The 24904-nt window shown below is 39.0% G+C and overlaps 1 protein-coding gene and 1 long non-coding RNA gene across 4 annotated transcripts in view; both read right to left on the bottom strand.

Moving 5' to 3' along the window:
- RELN (reelin) overlaps positions 1 to 6371 on the bottom strand; it is a 558183-nt gene extending 551812 nt beyond the window's left edge. For 2 of the 3 annotated variants that reach the window (XM_027539731.1, XM_027539732.1), the window contains exon 1: positions 5853 to 6370. In XM_027539731.1, the coding sequence (XP_027395532.1) occupies positions 5853 to 6078 (226 nt within the window). In that variant the 5' untranslated portion in view covers positions 6079 to 6370. Of the gene's footprint in view, positions 1 to 5852 lie in introns of all 3 variants that reach the window. The other variant, XM_027539733.1, reaches the window with a different exon arrangement.
- Positions 6372 to 9318: 2947 nt separating this feature from the next.
- The window catches only part of LOC113891559, a 103059-nt gene continuing 87473 nt past the window's right edge, over positions 9319 to 24904 (bottom strand). Inside the window, exons 4-5 of the long non-coding RNA XR_003510799.1 lie at positions 10035 to 10177; positions 9319 to 9904 (exon numbers count right to left, since the gene is read on the bottom strand). This is a non-coding gene — a long non-coding RNA (uncharacterized LOC113891559). The remainder of the gene's footprint in view (positions 9905 to 10034; positions 10178 to 24904) is intronic.

Raw genomic sequence — 24904 nt, 5'->3', positions numbered from 1 at the left:
TGCTGCTGCTGCTGCTGCTGCTAAGTCGCTTCAGTCATGTCTGACTCTGTGTGACCCCATAGATGGCAGCCCACGAGGCTCCCCCGTCCCTGGGATTCTCCAGGCAAGAACACTGGAGTGGGTTGCCATTTACACACCCCAAATCCAGCTGCTACCCTTCGCTCCTACAGGACATCAAATAAAAAGGAAAAATATGAGTAGTTTTAGAGAAGCACATGTTAGAAATAATTGGTTAACCCATAGGCACAGCATTCAACCCTTCAGAAGCTCTGCCTTCAATGAGATGGGCATGGCAGGTGACCATGGCAAAAATTACTCTCTAAGCTAAACAAGAGACACCAAAGTGAGATCACCTCACGTGGAATTTCCTGAGAGCCAAGAGTATTTTTTTTTTAAATATACCATTCTTGTGTTTGAACAGTCATTAAGAAATCTTCATATCTGAAAATTCAGTTCCAATTTCTGAAAATGTGTTAATATTTCTTTAAGTTTAATAAGATTGATACAGCTTTATTATTTTATAAATAACTTTAAAATCAGTGGGGTAGGAGAGGGGTGGATTAATCACCCAAGTTATCATTGAAGCCAAAACATTTAGATAAATGAATTTTCTTTATCATACGTGTGTTTTGTCATCACCCAATCATAGTTCAAAGCACTTCTTTGCACACTGAATCTACCCATTCTAACTAAAAGCACTGAGTATAGGGTTATCTATTTTTTTCTATTTTTATATCACATAAAGAATTTTTTAAAAGAAGAAAGAGCTTTATATTTTTGTGTGAGAATATATACAAGATTTTTTAATGCCAGTGTTTAAAAAGTACCAGTAACTCATTTATGCTTTTCCAGTGTAAAGGCTACCTGAAATATATTTCAAATATACATGCATTAGTGACTATTTGTGAACATTAAAGACACAATAAATAACTGTCAAGGTGTCATCTAAAGTCATTGGAAGAACAAGTATGGCTTAATATGCAATATATCCTATATAACTAATAATGTAAGATTTCCAGATCATCTATAGAGTTGACCAATTCCAGGCAGGGGAAAAATAAATCAAAGATAAGTTCTAGATATTATCTTTTGAATGAAACTAATTTATGGAAAAAAATGTGAAAACACCTATGATTTTTTAAAGGTGAAAAGACAAATTTATTGGAATAAGATGGTTCTATAAAAATACATGATTACAATGATACAACTTTTATTCTTTACCATTTTTGATGAAAACAAAAATAATAGTTTAAAATAAAGATTCATAAAAATTAGAGGAAAATATTCTAATTAAATAATTTCTAGTAATGTAGTGCTATGACTGAAGTAAGAACATCTGCCTAAATTAGATGTTTTCAATTATGATTCTAAAGGCCTAATTTTTTGAAACTCACACAGGGAATATATATTAAATCAATGTTTATATGATTTAAGAAACAATCTGAACCACATCAGTAACATATATTTGAAATAAGTTGTAGAGTACGAGATGAAATATCAGACAAGTAGAGGAAAATGCTTTAAAATATTCAGTTTTCATAGTTATATACAAGCAGGACACAGATGTAGTTCACTTATAAATTGCATCTGACAAATGATTCTGAGTTTAAATATGCTGATTCCAGAGTGAGAGACATATAAAGAACAAATATCTACTCACCCAATCAATAACCCAGTTACCTTAGCAATAGCAGGTTGCTATTAATTCAAATAATTGCTAATTCAAATAACTGCAATATTAATTCAAATAATTATTTAATTCAAATTAAAAAAAAATCATTCCCTTGAAAGAAATTTAATCTGGAGTATATTACCAAAAATTGTATCTGACATACACATCATTCTAGTACTTGAAGTCATTATATTGCACTGCCTTTGAATGGTGATTTTTAAATGGCAACCAGTTGATTCCAGAACACATTTAATATAATACCAATAATGGTTCCAACAAAATACCCTAAATACTTTATTCTGATTTTACCTTTTTTACGTAAACATTCTGTTTTAGCAGTTGAAGTTTGTTTTCCCACACACTCCACAATATGATTAAATAAATAATAGAATGAAAATGTAGGACAGAAGAACTATCAGTAGTGATACCAAATTTACAAAATATAATCAAATCCCCTTTATAAAGCATTATGCTTTATTACCTATTCAGTTCTGCTTAAAACAGATACTTTTCCTCTATCAATATTTTAGAGCATATTTTTCACTGTATTGGAACATTTCCCCCACCTTATGCCACTGTAATAATGGGTATTCTAGTCTTTTTAGAAATTTAGAGAAATTGTCTCATATCTGAATTGTCTCATGGAAGCTCAGGCACTTTTCACAGACTCATTTACTTAGGCTTTCACAGATAATGTGTTTTTTTTTTCTCTTATATCTGACCTCTCCCTTCTGATGACTGAATAAAGCCCATCCTGTGAGTTGGCATTTTCTTATTACAGGATGTCAGGTTTATCCAAATCTTTCTAGTTCAAAATATACTATCTGTCTGTTCAATGATGTCCAAATTCTTTTAAACAAAAAGGGAAAAACCTCTTTCCACAGTTGTAATTAAGACTGTGGGAGAATAAAACATTGACAAGTCACATTCACTACAAATTGGTTTAAACAAAAGCCTAAGGAGTCAGGGTGAAGAAGAGGGATTATCAGGGGAAAGAAAAGGTGCAGACATCAACTCAATCTTTGCTTGTTTCACAATCATGACCTGGTCCTTAGGAGAAGGAGCAGTGAATTGCCAGGTGTGGCTTAGGAAGAGAATGGCTACCTGACTGGACCATCTAGGTTTCCATTTCCTATTTTCCCATCATTTGCAATTTTCTACCAAAAAAAAAAAGAAATTAAGGTATGGGCCTGGAAACCATGCTGTGGAAACTGACCATATTTGGAGATTTGTGCCAAAAAAGGAAATTCTAGGAAAAATTGCTCCGACCCTGAGACTTTCCTAATTCAACATGATATACATACACATAGACATATATTGCTAAATATACAACCATAACCTCTTACTGCCGAGTTTCTAAACTCATCATGCAGACACCACGGCTCATTGTGACTAACGATGCCCTTTCAAGAAAGTCACAGACAACAGATTTAAAAGATACAAGAAGCTGACAACAGAGGTACCAAGTGATCAAGTGATGAGAATTAGTAGAGCTTCCAAAACTGTGAACAGATGAATACACTACTTGATAGGAATATCTGACAATTCTGTTAGATACACAAATTTCAAATTCTTTGTATTGTATTTTTGTTGTGTTTTTTTTTTTCCAGAAGATTTTCAACAAAAATCTTTAAACAAATACTACACATACAGAGACCCATAATATTGAACTCTGATATTTGCATCTCCATCTCTTATTCTGTCACAGACACAAGTCTCAGAGGGTAGCTGACACAGCCTGATCTCCAGTCATGTTCTGTGTTAGGTAGCACTATACACACTACCTCTGTCTCAATGCATTCTTTTAGGTAAAAAAGTAACAGTCATCAGCTGTACCCCAGAATCATTCCCTCAAATGCTGAGTTCAGTGTAAATCATAGATAAGATAGAGTTTTCCTGATATAACTGTTACATTTTAAAAATTTAAAAAATTAGAAATAAAGTCTGAAGCTAATATTTTGTATTTCTTAGTTTAAAAAAAAAATTGGCCAAATAACCTCCTAACCTAACTACAACAGTATATTAGGTTAAAATTTCTTACTATCAGTTCAATTCTTAAATAGATGTTACATAATTAATTTTAAACATTAATTTCCAAAAGTCTATAAAAAAAGGAGACATGTGTAAGCATCATTTCATTTTTAAACAGTTCTTCTACCTGTAGAAAATTTCACAAGGAAAAACTTACTGAAGGCCTATAGCTACAGCCAGTTTCAAAATCTAAATATTTGACAAAACAGGTAACAGGAATTTAAAATCCTACAAAAACCATTCACAAAGTTTAGAATGATTTGATCATCTTAAACTTACATGATAAAAGTTCTCTACCTTTTCTAGTGATGGAAGAGGTAGACATTGAGACTTTCCCACACAACGTGCAACTTGAAGTGTTACACTGCAATCTTACTCTCTATCATCTATTTCTTTTTAGACTTAGAATGTGATTATGGTCAGTCTTAGGTTGACTTACATTTGCTAGCTTCATAGCAAAAGCAAAGGCTATGTCATATTTTGGTATTTTTAACTTTTCTATGCTGGCACCTTACAAAGGATATGGAAACAGAGGGGGCAGAAATGAGGCTTTGTATTACCATAGGTCTTCTATCACAACCTGACAACCACATCTTTTAGCCCAGCCTTGACTCTCTACACCTTCACTAAGACTCACACCAAGTGACAGGTTCAATCCATTGGTCTTCGGGTGAGGTCTGAGTTGGCATCATATTGGCTGGTCCTTTTCCTTAAAAGATTCTCATGAACTCAGGAAAACATCAGACTGCTCTTGAGAGTAAGCACAATAAGTGCTTTAAAAGAGGGAACTAGTTACAGAAAATTAATATTCCAAAGTCTGAAATTCCACCAAATTAGACTTCTGCTTTACAGACAAGGCTGCCGCCATGCCACAAGAAAGCTGTAAAAGTACTATTTTTTTTTTAAAGTACTATTTTAAATCTCTAGTAAGCATTTAGATTAAATATTTTAAAGCGGATATGAAGGATTTTTTAAACTAGAAAACTTAAGATTTCTTATCATTTTTATATCCATGTTTATCTCAAATGCCAGCTGCTCCGTGGATTATCTCCTGCTATGCCAATAACTGTTAGCCCACAAAAAATGGAAACTGTAACATGAAATCACGAGACAACAGTTTCTATTTGGTTGGGTATCAGTATTTTTGCCTTTAGATTCTAATTAAATAGTGCCTGTTGCCGCTTAAAAGCGCCATGGAAGTGAAGAGAAATATTCAGAAGTTCCAGGAAATAATAGAAATAATAGAAAATAGACAATATCTTATTTTCCCACATACTCCATTTACTAGCTTAAAACATCAAAAATGCATGCACTACACAACATTCTATTGCTTGCAGCTAAATTGTACCTCTTCAATCATGTTTAATTTTGATGAAGGGCTCCATAATGATCCTTTTTCAAAAGGTATCTTTAAATTATAAGGAACTTCCAGTCCCTACCTGGAAATTAAAGCTGTGCAGATTAAAAAGACATAATCATTAATAAATATCACAGAGATCGTTCTAGAAAGAAAAGGCACGTTAAAATAAGAGGAGACTTAGAAAAAAAACACACCATTTCCTGACATTTTCAACGCCACTTTAGAACAGAGCGCTGGAAGCAGCCGCTCCCTGTCAGGAGGGCCGTTGACTACGAAGGAACCGAGAAGGACCCCTGGCCGAGAAGCTGCGGGAAGTTTGCGGCGGGCGGGCGACCCGCGGGGCGGCTGCGGACCCGGGCGCGTCAATCTGTCACCAGCGGGTCCGCACAGCCTAGCGCCACTCGGCTGCCCTGCAGGGGGAACGAGAGCAGGGACAAAGGTCTGGAATCCGAGGACTCGGGTTAAGGAAACAAGAGGCGCGAATTCATTCAAGTGTCAGCTGTCAGAACCACGAGTGAGGAGGACCAAATTTTCCGGCCTTTCCCTGCCTAGAACCCGCTCCTCTCGGAGAGACGCGTGAGGGGAGCGTGTGGAGTCGGGGTGGGGGGCGACCGGTGAATAAATTCTAACTCGCAACTCTCTCCCCCACTAAGTTTGTTTTCTCTCCCTCCTCCGAGCGCAAAGCTGAGGTAAGGGTTGTCACGGTTCAGGTTTAAATGGCCCCTGGGAAGAAGCAAAGCGGTACAAAGCTGCGCTGGCCGGTGAGAGCGGAGATGCTGAGGTACCTACCATGGTATTCTTGTCCCGGAACGTAGTAGGTGGGGTGGCCCGCAATGTGCAGGGAAATGAGCACCTCGCCCTGCTCCCCATCTCCTTCCAGCTCCCCGTGGTGAGTGCACAGGAAAAAGAATGGCGAAAAGCGAGGGTAATAGCCCACCGCCGCACGCGCCCTCAGCGTCGCCCCCAGCACCAGCGCCAGGAGGAAAGTCCGCGGGGCCCAGGAACTGCGCTCCATGCCGCCGCCGCCGCCACCGCGCGCCCTGAGCGCCGCTCTCTCATTCAGTTTTGGAGGCGCCGGGACCGAGTAGCCGCTTGGAGAGAATGCGAGAAGGCGGCGGACGGAGTAGAGCGGGCGCGGGCGCGGGCGCCGAGCCCCGCCGGGAAGTTCCGCGGGAGACCGCTGCTCCCAAAGTTTCTTTGGCCCGCGGGAGCGCGGGGCCGGGCTGCGGACGCCGGGAGCGGGACGGTCGCTGCCTCGGTGCGCCGCCGCCGCCTCTGCGCGACGCCCCTCCGCCGGGCCTGGGAAAGCTCCCGCCCCACTCCACACCTTCTTAAAGCCCCGGGCGCCGAATCCCCCCCGCCGCTGCCACACGTGTCCCGGCCGCTCCCCCGCCCCCGCGCGTCGCACGGCGCGCGCCCGCCTGGCCCCCGCCCACTCGGGCTCGCTCGCCGCACCTCGCGCTGCGCTGGGCGCACGCCTCTCGGGAGTCCCGGCGCCGAAGCCCAGTTCGCATTCTAAAGGGCCGCCGGGCGGGGTCGGGGCCACGGAGTCCACGAATCTGCCCTGAGGGAGTTAAACGCCTCAGAAAGAGAGACGCTCCCTCCTAGGTGTCTGGAGGAGCAAAAGGACTGGACGGTCTCCTTTTGGCCCTCAGATTTCCCTCTTTTTTTTTCTGAGAGGAGGCGCGGAGGAGAAGGGCGGTGGGGACCTGTGCTGGCGCCGGCTTCTTTGTCTGCGCGGGCTGCGCCTAGCGCCCCTCGGGGCTCGCCCACCTCGGAGCCTGGGCGGCCCGCATTGGTTCTGGGGATCCGCCTGAGACCCCAAACCGCGAGGGGCCCCTGCGCTTCTTTCAGACCTAGGCCTTGCGTCCCTCCCGCTGACCCCCGCCCCGCTCCTCGCCGCAGCGACCGAGCCGCGTCTGTAGCTGGAATTTAAAATGAGATTAAGCGAAAGTAGAATTGGCAGCCTCAAGTGGTGCCTGGAAATGGTGATTTGTGATGCTCGGGTGTGGGGAATTGTGTGGCGGGAAGGGCTTGCGGAGCTGAGCCCCGACAGGCGCTCTTCTCTGGACTGTTCTGTTATTCATTGCTGCTGGGTTCTTCAGGCGGAGATGGTTGTAATTTTTTAAATCGGTGTTTATTTCCTTTAAATGTCAGCTACGACCAATGTCCCTGAGACGGGGCGGGGGGAGGGGGAAATATTCTGGGGAGATGCTGGCAGCGGTGATTGAAGCGGGTGGTAATGAGCTGCTGCACAGGAGGCTGCGGGAAAGGGAAATAAAAAGCACGTTTTTAACCGAGGACGGCTGGCAGGAGCCCTGCGGCATCCAGAGCCAGGTTGCCAGGTTTTAATGCCTCTCTCCACCCAACCTTGGCTCGCCACCAAGCCCAGATAAACCCGCACGTACAGAAATGAGATTATAAAATTAGAAGGAACAGTGTCTTTGAGGAGCGACAAGGAGGAGTGTGAAAAGGTAATCTTTCAAAGGGGAGACCTCTATAGTTACCTCGTTGCAAAAGGAAGAGATTGGTGGTTTTCCTCTTCTCCAGGCCGAAATCAGACAGGTAAAAGGGCCACTTCTGGCTACCTTCTGGTTTCCCTCCCTTAAGAATCTCCAAGGACTCAACTGCTGTATATATTTGATGTAATCATCGTTACTGCTGCCGCTCTGTGCTGGTGCAGGCTTTGGGCTGTAGGTAAGTTACCTCTATTTAATCCTCACACCACTCAGAGAGGCAAAAATTATCCCCATGTCACAAGGGAGGAGATGGTCAGAAATGTTAATTTGTTCAATGTCAGTAACAAAGCAGTAACGAAGCAGCCTGGCTGCTGGCTCCAAAGGTTCTCACCGGGATCTACCTTGCAACTATCCACGTCAACCCGAGGTAAGTTACCACCACCTGTTCCCCGCAGGCAGGCAGTGTTGCCTCAGTTAGAAGACACTCACTGGCAGCTTGCAAGACTGTTAACACCTTTCTGTCCAGTTATGTGAATATAACCTAAAATAAAATGAATCACTTCTAGAAAGTATCCAAGACTACTGAACATTTTTAGGTAAACACTTTTAAAATGTTTATTATGTGCCAAGCATAAATTAACTCCTTTAATCCTCATAACCCAATGGGGAAAATATTACTAATAGTACATATGAAGAAACTGAAGCACAGAGAGGTCAAGTGACTTGTCCAAGATCACACAGCTGTAATTGTGAGAGAGCAGTGACTTGAACAGTCACATTTTAGAGTACAGCACTTAACCATTGCAAACTTTGATGCTGGTTTGGGCATCAAGGCATGGGATGTCTTTACCCAATGTCAGGTTATCTCATTTAGTTCTTACATTGTCATTTTAGTTGTGTCTGACTCTTTGCTACACTGTGGACTGTAGCCTGCCATGTTCCTCTGTCCATGGGATTTTCCAGGCAAAGATACTGGAGTGGGTTGCCATTTCCTTCTCCAAGGAAACTTCCAGACCCGGGGATCGAGCCTGAGGCTCTTAAGTCTCCTGCACTGGCAGGCAGGTGCTTTACCACTAGAGCCACCTGGGAAGCCCCATGGCCTGTGAAGTAGATATCCTCATTTTTTAAGAAATACAGTTGAGATTCACAGAAGTAATTTGTCCAGGGCACTCAGCAACAAAAGGAGCCTGGGATCAAATCTGGCCATGCTTGATCCCAAGGTTGCTGCTTGAAATAAGCTGTAAAGTAGCAAGACTTCCCTGTAGCTCAAAATGGTATAGAATCTTCCTGTGATGCAGGAGACCAGGGTTCGATCCCTAGGTTGGGAAGACCCTGTGGAGAATGGAATGGCAATCCACTGCAGGATTCTTGCTGGAGAATTCCATGGACAGAGAAGCCTGATGGGCTACAGTTTGTGGGGTTGCAGAGTTAGACATGACTGAGCAACTAACACACACAGTAAAGCACTGATACTTGGTTCAGGTCCAGCTGCACTTAATCCCAGAAGGTCTTCAGTTCCCAGGAGGTCCCCCTCTTCACTCTGTAAGTAGTAACCTCTTGTGAATCTCTCACCATGGCTTTCTTAACATTGAATTTATGTGACCAAGTTTATTTTCCAATCTTCCCCTCTTTTGTGGTTTCTTAACTTCTACAACTTGACTTTTCTATGTGCATTATACTATTAATTATGCAGAGAAGGGGACGGCAGAGGATGAGATGGTTGGATGGCATAACCAACTTGATGGACATGAGTTTGAGTAAGCTCTGGGAGTTGGTGATGGACAGAGAGGCCTGGCATGCTGCAGTCCATGGGGTTGCAAAGAGTCGGACACGACTGAGTGACTGAACTGAACAGAATGCCGGCTCAAATATGTGGCTACAGCCTCATGGTTATTCATTAACAGGCACAGAGACTGTTTAAATAATGCCCTGAGTGATGTTGAGCTGCTTAAGAAGGGGGTAGATGCTTGTACACTCTACTTAGCAGTCCTTTGGACTAGCATGTATACATGTGCCCTTACAGTAATTGAGGCCAAAGTTCACACATCTCTGAGATCTTCTTCATAGAATCCCAGTTCAACTAATTATTATTAATACTTTTAAATAATTTTTTGGTTAAATGAAGAAACTAACACAAGATGGATATACAATCACTATCTTCCTAGTGAGCACTTTGTCACACATTCATGTGGCAAACTGCATTATAATACAAAACTTTTAGCTTCCCAGCTTATGTGCTAACCTTTAGATCTTACTTCTATTTAATGAGCCATAATAAACATCTTCAGAAATATTTGTTTGGTCCACAAAACTACAAACCTTTCAACTAGTGGAAAAATAGAGAAGTACTCTTCAAGAAAATTTGGTTCACATCCAAAAAATCTGTAAAAAGATAAAATGTGATGTCAGGGGTGAAAATGAGTAAATCTGTGGGAAAAGGAGTTTAAAATAGGGTACTATTCCTCTATAATTAAAAGAGCTTTGGAAAAGCAATTAGCCTACAAAAAAATACCTTTAAGTATCCTTAGACGATAAATTCATTTCTTGCTGATGAGTAGAAATTATTGACCAGTATTTGAATAATCTTAACACAATGGAAATTAAATCATATACATATGAGATCCACAACTTTCAAATCATTGGTAGATGATGACCCTAAATGAAACACAAAAAAGACGTTAAGTTAAATTTCAAAGTTGCAAGCATTCACCCACTGTCCGCCTGTCTGCCTTTCATTGATCTTTTGAGACAAAGTATCAAACATTTTGGTGTGTGTAAGAATGTGAATCTCTACTCTTATTTACAATGTAAAAGTAAATAAGATAGGAAGTATATAAAATTTTTAAAAGTATACAAATATAAATGTGGAGATGGTGACATTGGTCAATTCTATAGGTTCCAAAATGGTAATGAAAGGTCAAATAAAATAAAAGAGACCATAGCAAAAATCAACAAAACCAAAAGCTGGTTCTTTGAAAGGATAAATAAAATTGACAAACCATTAGCCAGACTCATCAAGAAACAAAGGGAGAAAAATCAAATCAATAAAATTAGAAATGAAAATGGAGAGATCACAACAGACAACACAGAAATACAAAGGATCATAAGAGACTACTATCAACAATTATATGCCAATAAAATGGACAACGTGGAAGAAATGGACAAATTCTTAGAAAAGTACAACTTTCCAAAGCTCGACCAGGAAGAAATAGAAAATCTTAACAGACCCATCACAAGCACGAAAATTGAAACTGTAATCAAAAATCTTCCAGCAAACAAAATCCCAGGTCCAGATGGCTTCACAGCTGAATTCTACCAAAAATTTAGAGAAGAGCTAACACCTATCCTGCTCAAACTCTTCCAGAAAATTGCAGAGGAAGGTAAACTTCCAAACTCATTCTATGAGGCCACCATCACCCTAATACCAAAACCTGACAAAGATGCCACAAAAAAAGAAAACTACAGGCCAATATCACTGATGAACATAGATGTAAAAATCCTTAACAAAATTCTAGCAATCAGAATCCAACAACACATTAAAAAGATCATACACCATGACCAAGTGGGCTTTATCCCAGGGATGCAAGGATTCTTCAATATCCGCAAATCAATCAATGTAATACACCACATTAACAAATTGAAAAATAAAAACCATATGATTATCTCAATAGATGCAGAGAAAGGCTTTGACAAAATTCAACACCCATTTATGATAAAAACTGTCCAGAAAGCAGGAATAGAAGGAACATACCTCAACATAATAAAAGCTATATATGACAAACCCACAGCAAACATTATCCTCAATGGTGAAAAATTGAAAGCATTTCCTCTAAAGTCAGGAACAAGACAAGGGTGCCCACTTTCACCATTACTATTCAACATAGTTTTGGAAGTTTTGGCCACAGCAATCAGAGCAGAAAAAGAAATAAAAGGAATCCAAATTGGAAAAGAAGAAGTAAAACTCTCACTATTTGCGGATGACATGATCCTCTACATAGAAAACCCTAAAGACTCCACCAGAAAATTACTAGAACTAATCAATGACTATAGTAAAGTTGCAGGATATAAAACCAACACACAGAAATCCCTTGCATTCCTATACACTAATAATGAGAAAACAGAAAGAGAAATTAAGGAAACAATTCCATTCACCATTGCAACGGAAAGAATAAAATACTTAGGAATATATCTACCTAAAGAAACTAAATACCTATATATAGGAAACTATAAAACACTGGTGAAAGAAATCAAAGAGGACACTAATAGATGGAGAAATATACCATGTTCATGGATTGGAAGAATCAATATAGTGAAAATGAGTATACTACCCAAAGCAATCTATAGATTCAATGCAATCCCTATCAAGCTACCAACAGTTTTCTTCACAGAGCTAGAACAAATAATTTCACAATTTGTATGGAAATACAAAAAACCTCGAATAGCCAAAGCGATCTTGAGAAAGAAGAATGGAACTGGAGGAATCTACCTACCTGACTTCAGGCTCTACTACAAAGCCACAGTTATCAAGACAGTATGGTACTGGCACAAAGACAGAAATATAGATCAATGGAACAAAATAGAAAGCCCAGAGATAAATCTACGCACATATGGACACCTTATCTTTGACAAAGGAGGCAAGAATATACAATGGAGAAAAGACAATCTCTTTAACAAGTGGTGCTGGGAAAACTGGTCAACTACTTGTAAAAGAATGAAACTAGAACATTTTCTAACACCATACACAAAAATAAACTCAAAATGGATTAAAGATCTAAATGTAAGACCAGAAACTATAAAACTCCTAGAGGAGAACATAGGCAAAACACTCTCTGACATACATCACAGCAGGATCCTCTATGACCCACCTCCCAGAATATCGGAAATAAAAGCAAAAATAAACAAATGGGACCTAATTAACCTTAAAAGCTTCTGCACAACAAAGGAAACTATCAGCAAGGTGAAAAGACAGCCTTCAGAATGGGAGAAAATAATAGCAAATGAAGCAACTGACAAACAACTAATCTCAAAAATATACAAGCAGCTCCTACAGCTCAACTCCAGAAAAATAAATGACCCAATCAAAAAATGGGCCAAAGAACTAAATAGACATTTCTCCAAAGAAGACATACAGATGGCTAACAAACACATGAAAAGACGCTCAACATCACTCATTATCAGAGAAATGCAAATCAAGACCACTATGAGGTACCATTTCACACCAGTCAGAATGGCTGCGATCCAAAAGTCTACAAATAATAAATGTTGGAGAGGGTGTGGAGAAAAGGGAACCCTCTTACACTGTTGGTGGGAATGCAAACTAGTACAGCCACTATGGAGAACAGTGTGGAGATTCCTTAAAAAACTGGAAATAGAACTGCCTTATGATCCAGCAATCCCACTGCTGGGCATACACACTGAGGAAACCAGAAGGGAAAGAGACAGGTGTACCCCAATATTCATCGCAGCACTGTTTATAATAGCCAGGACATGGAAGCAACCTAGATGTCCATCAGCAGATGAATGGATAAGAAAGCAGTGGTACATATACACAATGGAGTATTACTCAGCCATTAAAAAGAATACATTTGAATCAGTTCTAATGAGGTGGATGAAACTGGAGCCTATTATACAGAGTGAAGTAAGCCAGAACGATAAACACCAATACAGTATACTAACGCATATATATGGAATTTAGAAAGATGATAACAATAACCCTGTGTACGAGACAGCAAAAGAGACACTGATGTATGGAACAGTCTTATGGACTCTGTGGGAGAGGGAGAGGGTGGGAAGATTTGGGAGAATGGCATTGAAACATGTAAAATATCATGTATGAAATGAGATGCCAGTCCAGGTTCAATGCACAATACTGGATGCTTGGGGCTAGTGCACTGGGACGACCCAGAGGGATGGTATGGGGAGGGAGGAGGGAGGAGGGAGGAGGGTTCAGGATGGGGAGCACATGTATACCTGTGATGGATTCATTTTGATATTTGGCAAAACTAATACAATTATGTAAAGTTTAAAAATAAAATAAAATAAAAAAAAAAATAAACCCACTTGGAAAAAATAAATAAATAAAAAAATAAAATCCTTCCTACACTAAGCCTTTAGGGAATGAAACCACTGAGAAAGGTGGGATATTTGAGGGTTGGCTCTGATATGCATATCTTGCCAGAACAAGTTAATTAATGTACCCCAAATTAAAAATACTGAGATAATTAAATCATGAGTCAATTAAAAAAATCATTATATCACAAGTTCAGGCTGGGTGTGGAAATGGGGGATAAAGCTTAGGGCCTGCCAAAGGTAGGATGAATAAGGTAAGTGCTACTCAAAGTGGAGTTTGCAGATTGGTTTACAAAATCTGTTGCTAATACATGTTGAGATGTGTACAGAAATTGAGAGTGTTTGGAAACTCTTCTAGAGATTTTATAGTGCAGTAACAATCCAAGCAGAATTCCATTTTTTCTAGTAACTAATTTTGATTATATATGTACAAAAACAGTTGTCTGTGATGGCTCACAGATAATTTGTGAGGCACTGTGATAGGAAATCCATGCATAAAGCTATACCCCATCCCCAAATAGCTAGACCCTCAATAATAAGTGAAAGGCGCTCAGTCATCTCCAACTCTTTGCGACGCAATGGACTATACAGTCCATGGAATTCTCTAGGCCAGAATACTGGAGTGGGTATCCTTTCCCTTCTCCAGGGGATCTTCCCAGCCCAGGGATCAAGCCCAGGTCTCCTGCATTGCAGGTGGATTCTTTCCCAGCTGAGCGACAAGGGAATCCCAATAGTAAGGTGAACTAGAAAAAAAAAATTTCCTCATTAGTCTCAATCTTAGTGGCAAGCAGTGATGAGGGGGTGTTCTCTCACCAAAATGTGAAACCACAATCTGACTATCAAGAATCTGTGTCCCAAATACACACTTCTGTTTGATTTCAAAAACTTCAAGTCAAAAACTAATTTTTAAGTGTTTGGGTTGAAACTGCTCCCAAGCACCTAGAAGAAACAAATTCAAATTGTCTCTAGGAAGAAAAACCCCATTCCTTTAAGTCAGGCTTCAAAGAATTACAACAGTAATGTGCTGTGCTGCTGTGTTCAGTTGATCAGTTGTGTTTGACTCTGTAACTGCATGGACTATAGCCCGCCAGCCTCCTCTGCCCATGGAATCTTCTAGCAAGAATACAGGAGTGGGTTGCCATTTCCTCTCCCAGGGGATCTTCCCAACCCAGGGATCGAACTCACGTCTCCTGCATTGGCAGGCAGATTCTTTACCACTGTGCCACCTGAGATGCCCCATTGAACATATGTTCGCAATCAAAAATCACTAATGTACTGACTTGGCCTTTCCATATATCAGCAGGAACAAGTTTAAGCATGTGTAAAATTTGGAATATTCTTATTGGGACATGAAAATAAAATGAAAAACTCTTCTAACCAGTTTTTAAAATTTTTTAAAAAATCACTAATACTGTGAGAAATCAGAACCCAGTGAATCAATAGAAATAGTAAATAACTAGAATCAGACCCTCAAAGACTTCAGGTATTGAAATTATCATCTGCAGAATAGAAGATGTATATATTTAATAAATGTAGAAAAATAAAATAATATTTCAAAAATGTAACTAAGATAAGAGACTATTGAGAATGACCAGACATTCTCAAAGTGAAAAATCTGATAACCAAAATTTAGAATTCCAAGGACAGGGGCATCTGCTCTGACAGTATAGAATATTGGACATTCTTGGAGACTTGTTTCCTGTAAAACAATTAGATCCAGCATAAAACATAATTTTCTTATGTTATTGGGCTTATAGAAAGTAAAGGAAATCTACTAAGAGACCAGGAAACTTTAAAAATGAACCAACCATAAGGGGAAACAAGAACCACATGCAGTGAGCACATTTGAGAGTGTCTTCCCAATTATATGGAAATTCAATATATAGTAGCCAGGACTGCAGATCAGAAAAGGAGAAAAATGGACTTTTCATTAAATGTGCTGAGACAATTGATTATTCATATGGGAAATAATAAAACTGGACCTGTACCTCCCACTTAGGGCCACAGGCTTAAGTATAGGGCCTTTCACATGCATGAGCCTCCTCCAAGGCCTGAGAGGGGGACAAGAAATGGGTTCAAGTGGTAAGATATTTGTGCAAAATTTGTAAAGTAAGTTAATCTGACCATACTAGTTAAGATAATTGTCTTTTTCTACTCTATTTTACCACCATATTTCTGCTTGTGTAGACTGTCATTGGAGTGTCTGTAAGCATTTTTTTGGATATGGCTAAAGGGAACTCGATTTGGAGATTCATGGTACTTGAATTTAGTTGGGTAATTTGGTGTGGTTTGAAGACACTGTGTGTTCATATAAGTTATTGCCAGCTGCTGCCCCAGTAAAGGATGACTTCCAGAAATAATGTTACCATACATTCTACAGACCTGACTGGCATCATGATATGTAGGTACAGATTAGAGGTTATATGATAGACCATGTCCTGTGGCCTCTGGCACCAGAAATATATGGAGAGTGAAGAGGTAACGAGGTGTGAAATGCAAGAAGCCAGAAGCTAGTCTGGAAAATTCTTTCAATCATAAGATGTTTCAAAATGTAAGTTCTCTTCTGTCAGAAATACATGAAATAATGCCATGCTTGCAATTATAGCTATATTACATTTTTGATAGGATCACCTGAAATGTAATTTAACTCAACCATAATTCCTATATTCAAAGAGCATAAAGCTATAGTACTACTACAAACAGCAAATACATCTGTAAGTGGTCCTGTGTTTCACCATTCCCAATCTATTGAATCACATATTTAGTGTGTCTGATGCACCTTGCTTTGACAGTCTGATGTTTCCAGAAAAAGCAGTACACAAAATTGGCACTGATGCAGTGGAATGGCCTGAGAGACAAGCACTCCAGTGACATATATAAACATAATCATCTGTATACTAATATGCAGTATTAGTGTGAATCATTTGGTGATAAATGCATTTGACTGCTTTTGCTATGCCTTAAATCAATTTTATGTTTTTCATAATTGTTAACTATACAAAAAATTAAATATGATGAGAAAGAGTTATTCTAAGGAATGTCAAAAATAAAACTAAATTTAAAATGAGATAAGGTTTTAAAATGTCAAAAACTATCTTATTACAAAACAATATGAACCAAAAACTCTGATGGTTAATGTCATGAAGACAAGGAAAAGAATTAAGATAGCCAAGAAAACATAAATGATAAAAATAAAAGTTGATAAAGAAATTATATATATATAGGTGTGTGTGCATACCTTCCCAAACATGAAATAAAGATGAGAAGAAAGATGAAAATAATAAAAAAATTTACATGATCAATACTTGAAAGTATAAAGCAGCTTCAATTTGACAAATTGTTGACTTGGATAAACATCATGATCTTTCATTTTGTTCTGTTCAGATGGATAATTTCACCATTTTAATGAGAGTTTTATAAAAGTTTTTTTTCAAAATAGTGACCTGATTAATATTTATAGAGACTAAAATTACACAATAAATACAAAAGCTTCTCAAGTAGATATTTTGAAAAAACAAGTTTTTAAATGGTCAAGCCACTGTGAGATTCTGTCTGGACCATTTCAAAACTATAGGATTGCTTTTATTATTTTGTTTGTAAACTCTTTTAACAAAACATATGAGTTTGTTCATATAAGATGGATGTTCTGAATGGATGAATTTATTAAGGCCCCTCAAAATTTATGAAGACTCCTCAAAATATAAGAAATCTATGCAGTTTACTAAAGTATATGCCATCAAAAATGTAGGAAAAGAAGTAGTATTAATATAAAAGTGGGTTGGGCAGTTCACTGATAAAAATGTTATGCTATTTTCCTGGATTTTGTGGGGTTTGTGATATTTGCTAGCTTTCTAAAAAATTTGTACTTTGTTTTAATTTTTCTTCTTAACAGTCATTCTCTTTTACACATAATTTATTCTTTTTCTTAAAGAGGACCCCCAAGTTATATATCTGGATCCAGCCCTGATGAGATACAATATTTAGCCACTGTATATAGGTATATCCTTACCCAATATGAAAAGTAGCATCAATTCTGACTAAGGGAGCATCATTTCCAATTGATTGTGCTCATGCAGTATAAATTTTTACATATTTTGTGTTTTTTAATTTTATTTTTAATTGAGGTTTAATTGACATACAGCATTATATTAGTTTCAGGGTACAAAATAATGATTTGATATTTTTATATATTGCAAAATGATCACCACAATAATTCTAGTTAACATCTGATACCATAGGTAGTTACAATATTTTTTCTTGTGATGAAAACTTTTTAAGACTCTTTTAGCAACTTTCAATTAGGTAATATAGTATTATTAACTATAGTTAACATGCTATACCTTACATCTCCATGACTTATTTGTTTTATAACTAAAAGTTTGAAAGTTTCAACTCCCCTTACCCATTTTACCCACCCAACCCTCACCTATGGCAGTCACCAGTCTGCTTTCTATATCTATGAGCTTCTTGTTTTTAAGATTCCACATATAAGACATCATTCTGTATTTGTCTTTCTCTGACTTATTTCATCCAGCATAATGCCTTTGAAGTCCATCCATGAAGCTGGAAATGGCAAGATTTTATTCTTTTCTATGGCTGAATATTATACATATATATGTACACATGTATATGATTTTTTATCTACTCATCCATCGATAGACATGATGGATGTTTTTTCCATCCATTTGGAAACAACAAATGATTTGGAGGTTGTTTCCAAATCTTGGCTATTGTAAATAATACTGCAATAAAACATGGGTGCATATATCTTTATGGATCAGTGTTTTCATTTTCTTCAGATAAATACCCAGAATTAGAATATCTGGGTCACATGGTAATTCTAATTTTTTTTTTTTTTTTAAGGAACTTACATACTCTTTTCCATAGTGACTATACCAATTTATATTCCCATCAACAACGGACAAAGGTTCCCTTTCCTCCACATCCTTGCCCACACTTATTTTTTTCTCGTGTTTTATAATAAGCATTCTGACAGGTATGAGGTGATATTTCATTATGGTTGTGATTTTCATTTCCTTGATGATTACTGATATCGAGCATCTTTTACTGTATGTTGACTGCCGGGAGCCACCACAGGAGATCCCACCCATGACAAGGTCATGTAGAAGAGATCTGATGAGCAAGGCGGATCAGAACTCAAGGGACCCCCTGAATCTGCTCGAGCATCTACCCTAAAACCAGAATCTGGCTGTCTTACTATTCTGTGCCTTTCACCAACTCTTTTGACATTAACAGGGGGCTATCCCCGACCACCTTTCTCTGGAAAAAGTCAACTTAGGGCTTTAGTTAATCAGTCTCCTGGACATGAAAGGAATATTTCTATTTTAACCCCTCTGTTGGCACTTTAGCTTGCCTGACAGGTTTATCCATACTCTTGCAATTAACACACATGATTGTTCACAACTCCCCAACCTTGAAAGCCACGGGAAGCCAAAACATTCTAAAAGTCTTAATGAGCATAGAGTCTTTAAAGGGATAAAAAATTATTAAAATAGATAGTACTGGTAAAGGGCTTCATTACTGGGCCAATGCTTGCTGCCAAGTGTCCATATCCCTTATCCATTGTGCACCTGGGAGTACATTAGTTAACGTAGTTAGAATGTAAGAAAAACTAGTAGCAGCCTTGGAATTAACCGCATCAGAACTTTGAGCTAATTGGTTCTTTCTTTGTTGTGACCCACTACACCTTTGCTCTGTGAGAATGTAACTCTGTTTAGTACTTTTTGAGGCTGGGAAAAATAAAGAAAAAACACTTTAAGGGAAAACAAGTTTTCTGGCTGATCAGCCTTTATCAAAAAAGGGTCATAAAATGTCCACAGGCCTCCAAGGCCAGAAGATAATGTACACAACATTGTTTATGGAAAAGGTATGTAGATAAAATCTTGGTTTTGATAAAGACAAAACAGATGTAATGTTTGGGCTGACTCTGTATGACTTTACATCTTTCATTTCTCTCTATGTACAAGTCAAGGTATAAAAGTTCCTTTTGAAAATAAAGTTACGGGCCTCACTCACTGAAGCTTGGTCTCCCCTTGTCGTTCTTTTTTTTCTTTTTTCCTCCTTTTTTCCTCTCTGTTCTTTTTTCAGGATGACTCCTTGGAACACAAGAGATTTATTGGCTTTCTGTGTCAATCAGAAAAGATCAAGCCTCTGATCTCTCCGCTTAGCTATCCTTATCGCCTAAGCCCTCATCCTGAGGGTACCCCTAGGCTAGGGGTACCCCTAGGCTCGGGGTACCCTCAGGCTAGGGGTACCCTAGGCTAGGGGTACCCTAGGCTAGGGGTACCCTCAGGCTAGGGGTACCCCTAGGCTCGGGGTACCCTCAGGCTAGGGGTACCCTAGGCTAGGGGTACCCTCAGGCTAGGGGTACCCTAGGCTAGGGGTACCCTAGGCTAGGGGTACCCTCAGGATGAGGGCTTAGGCGATAAGGATAGCTAAGCGGAGAGATCAGAGGCTTGATCTTTTCTGATTGACACAGAAAGCCAATAAATCTCTTGTGTTCCAAGGAGTCATCCTGAAAAAAGAACAGAGAGGAAAAAAGGAGGAAAAAAGAAAAAAAAGAACGACAAGGGGAGACCAAGCTTCAGTGAGTGAGGCCCGTAACTTTATTTTCAAAAGGAACTTTTATACCTTGACTTGTACATAGAGAGAAATGAAAGATGTAAAGTCATACAGAGTCAGCCCAAACATTACATCTGTTTTGTCTTTATCAAAACCAAGATTTTATCTACATACCTTTTCCATAAACAATGTTGTGTACATTATCTTCTGGCCTTGGAGGCCTGTGGACATTTTATGACCCTTTTTTGATAAAGGCTGATCAGCCAGAAAACTTGTTTTCCCTTAAAGTGTTTTTTCTTTATTTTTCCCAGCCTCAAAAAGTACTAAACAGAGTTACATTCTCACAGAGCAAAGGTGTAGTGGGTCACAACAAAGAAAGAACCAATTAGCTCAAAGTTCTGATGCGGTTAATTCCAAGGCTGCTACTAGTTTTTCTTACATTCTAACTACGTTAACTAATGTACTCCCAGGTGCACAATGGATAAGGGATATGGACACTTGGCAGCAAGCATTGGCCCAGTAATGAAGCCCTTTACCAGTACTATCTATTTTAATAATTTTTTATCCCTTTAAAGACTCTATGCTCATTAAGACTTTTAGAATGTTTTGGCTTCCCGTGGCTTTCAAGGTTGGGGAGTTGTGAACAATCATGTGTGTTAATTGCAAGAGTATGGATAAACCTGTCAGGCAAGCTAAAGTGCCAACAGAGGGGTTAAAATAGAAATATTCCTTTCATGTCCAGGAGACTGATTAACTAAAGCCCTAAGTTGACTTTTTCCAGAGAAAGGTGGTCGGGGATAGCCCCCTGTTAATGTCAAAAGAGTTGGTGAAAGGCACAGAATAGTAAGACAGCCAGATTCTGGTTTTAGGGTAGATGCTCGAGCAGATTCAGGGGGTCCCTTGAGTTCTGATCCGCCTTGCTCATCAGATCTCTTCTACATGACCTTGTCATGGGTGGGATCTCCTGTGGTGGCTCCCGGCAGTTGACCTTATGTTTGTCTTTGTAAAAAATGTCTATCGAAATCCTCTATTCATTTTTAAACTGGATAGTTTGGGGGTTTTTTCCTATTGAGTTGTATGAGTGCTTTATATATTTTGGATATTAACCTCCTTCCAGATACATGATTTGCAAATATTTTCTCCCATTTAGTAGGTTGCCTTTTCATATTGTTGAAATTTTTACATATTTTGAATCTTAAACTCTAGTTATATGACAAAAAAAAGTTACTAAAATAAAGCTTTAAATGTGAAAGCAAAACTTTTAAAGTCTTATAGGAAAGTTTTGTGCCGAATTTCTTTAATTGGCTCTCACCTAGATCTATTCTCCACTCTTCATCACTGTGAACTATGCTTGAGATGCTGACCAATGCAAATAGTGTGAACAGGGTGCCTGAAGTTTCTGTTTTCTGGTTGAGTTTGGCCAGTAGAGAGATTAGGTAATACATCAAAGGAGGAGGGAAATGAGGTAAAGGTGTTTACAAGGCTAGGGTTAGGGTAAAGGGGAGTGTTAAATCCATGAATCAAGGACAAAAAGTGGTCAAACAGGAGATGGCAAGAGTGAACATTGACATTTTAGGAATCAGTGAACTAAAATGGATTGGAATGGGTGAATTTAACTCAGATGACCATTATATCTACTACTGTGGGCAAGAATCCCTTAGAAGAAATGGAGTAGCCATCCTAGTCAACAAGAGTCCAAAAAGCAGTATTTGGATGCAATCTCAAAAATGACAGAATCATCTCTGTTCATTTCCAAGGCAAACCATTCATTATCACAGTAATCCAAGTCTATGCCCCGACCGGTAATGCTGAAGAAGCTGAAGTTGAATGGTTCCATGAAGATCTACAAGACCTTCTAAAATTAACACCCCCAAAAGATGTCCTTTTCATTATAGGGGACTGGAATGCAAAAGTAGGAAGTCAAGAAATACCTGGACTAACAGGCAATTTTGGCCTTGGAATACAGAATGAAGCAGGGCAAAGGCTAATAGAGTTTTACCAAGAGAACACACTGGTCATAGCAAACACCCTCTTCCAACAACACAAGAGAAGACTCTACAAATGGACATCACTGAAATAGACATACAAATGTACAATACCAAAATCAGATTGATTATATTCTTAGCAGCCAAACATGGAGAAGTCTATACAGTCAGCAAAAACAAGACTGTTTCTCAGATCATGAACTCCTTATTTCCAAATTCAGACTTGAAGAAAGTAGGGAAAACCACTAGACCATTCAGGTATGACCTAAATCAAATCCCTTATGATTATAAAGTAGAAGTGACAAGATTCAAGGGATTAGATCTAATAGAGTGCCTGAAGAACTATGGATTGAAGTTCATGACATTCTACAGGAGGCAGGGATCAAGACCATCCCCAATAAAAAGAAATGCAAACAGGCAAAATGGTTGTCTGAGGAAGCCTTACAAATAGCTGAGAAAAGAAGAGAAGTGAAAGGCAAAGGAGAAAAGGAAAGATATACCCATTTGAATGCAGAGTTCCAAAGAATAGCAAGGAGAGATAAGAAAGCCTTCCTCAAGGATCATTGCAAGGAAATAGAGGAAAACAACAGAATGGGAAAGACTAGAGATCTATTCAAGAAAATGAGAGATACCAAGGGAAAGTTTCATGCAAAGATGGGCTCAATAAAGAACAGAAATGGCATGGACCTAACAGAAGCAGAAGATATTAAGAAGAGGTGGCAAGAATACACAGAAGAACTATACAAAAAAGATCTTCATGATCCAGATAATCACGATGGTGTGATCACTCACCTAGAGTCAGACATCCTGGAATGCAAAGTCAAGTGGGCCTTAGGAAGCATCCCTACGAACAAAGCTAGTGGAGGTGATGAAATTCCAGTTGAGCTATTTCAAATCCTAAAAGATGATGCTGTGAAAGTGCTGCATGCAATATGCCAGCAAATTTGGAAAAGTCAACAGTGGCCACAGGACTGGAAAAGGTCAGTTTTCATTCCAATCCCAAAGAAAGGCAATGCCAAAGAATGCTCAAACTACCACATAATCACACTCATTTCACACAATAGCAAAATAATACTCAATATTCTCAAATGCAGGCTTCAACAGTACATGAACTATGAACTTCCAGATGTTCAAGCTGAATTTAAAAAACGCAGAAGAACCAGAGATCAAATTGCCAACCTCTGTTGGATCATTGAAAATGCAAGAGAGTTCCAGAAAAACATCTGCTTTATTCACTATGCCAAAGCCTTTGACTGTGTGGATCACCACAAACTGTGGAAAATTCTTCAAGAGATAGGAATACCAGACCACCTGACCTGCCTCCTGAGAAATCTGTATGCAGATCAAGAAGCAACAGTTAGAACTGGACATGGAACAACAGACTGGTTCCAAAGATGGGAAATGAGTATGTCAAGGCTGTACATTGTCACCCTGCTTATTTAACTTATATGCAGAGAACATCATGAGAAGTGCTGAACTGGATGAAGCACAAGCTGGAATCAAGATTGCTGGGAGAACTATCAATAACCTCTATATGCAGATGACACCACACTTATGGCAGAAAGCGAAGAAGAAAAAAAGAGACTCTTGATCAAAGTGAAGAAGAGAGTGAGAAAGTTGTCTTAAAACTCAACATTCAGAAAACTAAGATCATGGCATCTGGTCCCATCACTTCATGGCAAATAGACAGGGAAACGATGGAAACAGTAAGAGACTTTATGTTTTGGGGCTCCAAAATTCCTGCAGATGGTGATTGCAGCCATGAAATTAAAAGACACTTGCTCCTTGGAAGAAAAGTTATGACCAACCTAGACAGCATGATCAAAAGCAGAGACATTACTTTACCAACAAAGGGCCATCTAGTTAAAGCTATGGTTTTTCCAGTAGTCATGTATGGATGTGAGAGTTGGACCATAAAGAAAGCTGAGTGTTGAAGAATTGATGCTTTTGAACTGTGGGGCTGGAGAAGACTCACAAGAGTCCCTTGGACAGATAGGAGATCCAGCCAGTCCATCTGAAAGGAAATCAATCCTGAATATTCATTGGAAGAACTGATACTGAAGTTGAAACTCCAATACTTTGGCCATCTGATGTGAAGAACTGACTCATTTGAAAAGACCCTGATGCTGGGAAAGATTGACGGTGGGAGGAGAAGGGGATGACAGAGGACGAGATAGTTCGATGGCATCACCAACTCAATGGATATGAGTTTGAGGAAGCTCAAGCATTAGTGATGGACAGAGAAGCCTGACGTGCTACAGCCCATGGGGTCACAAAGAGTCAGACACAACTGAGTGAACTTGAACTGAGTGAGGCATTACTCTTTGAATCTGGTGCTCAATACACTGTCTACCCTTGCCTTCTGGAACTCTGTTCAGATTTAAGTTAAATTTTCTCTTTTCCATATCTTTTAACTTGTAGTATATTCTGTCATTTATCTCTCTATGTTGCATTTGAGAGAACTTCTTCAGATTTGTCTTTCAGTTCATTAATTTTCTCTTTCCACTTGTGTGTCTAAGCTTCCTTCCATACCTGCCCATTGTGTTTTCATGTTTATTTTTTATTGTGTAATACTTGGTAAACATTGAAGGAAGGTTTGAGACAAGATCCAATGCTGCACTGTAGTCCTAACGATTTTGCTACAGGGTATATCTTATATTTTATACTTATCACATAAAAAATAATAATAAATATTGAAGCAGGAAGAAATTCTTAAAGGTGGTGGATATATTTATGGGATAGATGT

This window comes from Bos indicus x Bos taurus, chromosome 4 (assembly GCF_003369695.1).
Source record: "Bos indicus x Bos taurus breed Angus x Brahman F1 hybrid chromosome 4, Bos_hybrid_MaternalHap_v2.0, whole genome shotgun sequence".
Lineage (NCBI taxonomy): Eukaryota > Metazoa > Chordata > Mammalia > Artiodactyla > Bovidae > Bos > Bos indicus x Bos taurus.
This window is presented reverse-complemented; position numbering and strand designations above follow the sequence as displayed.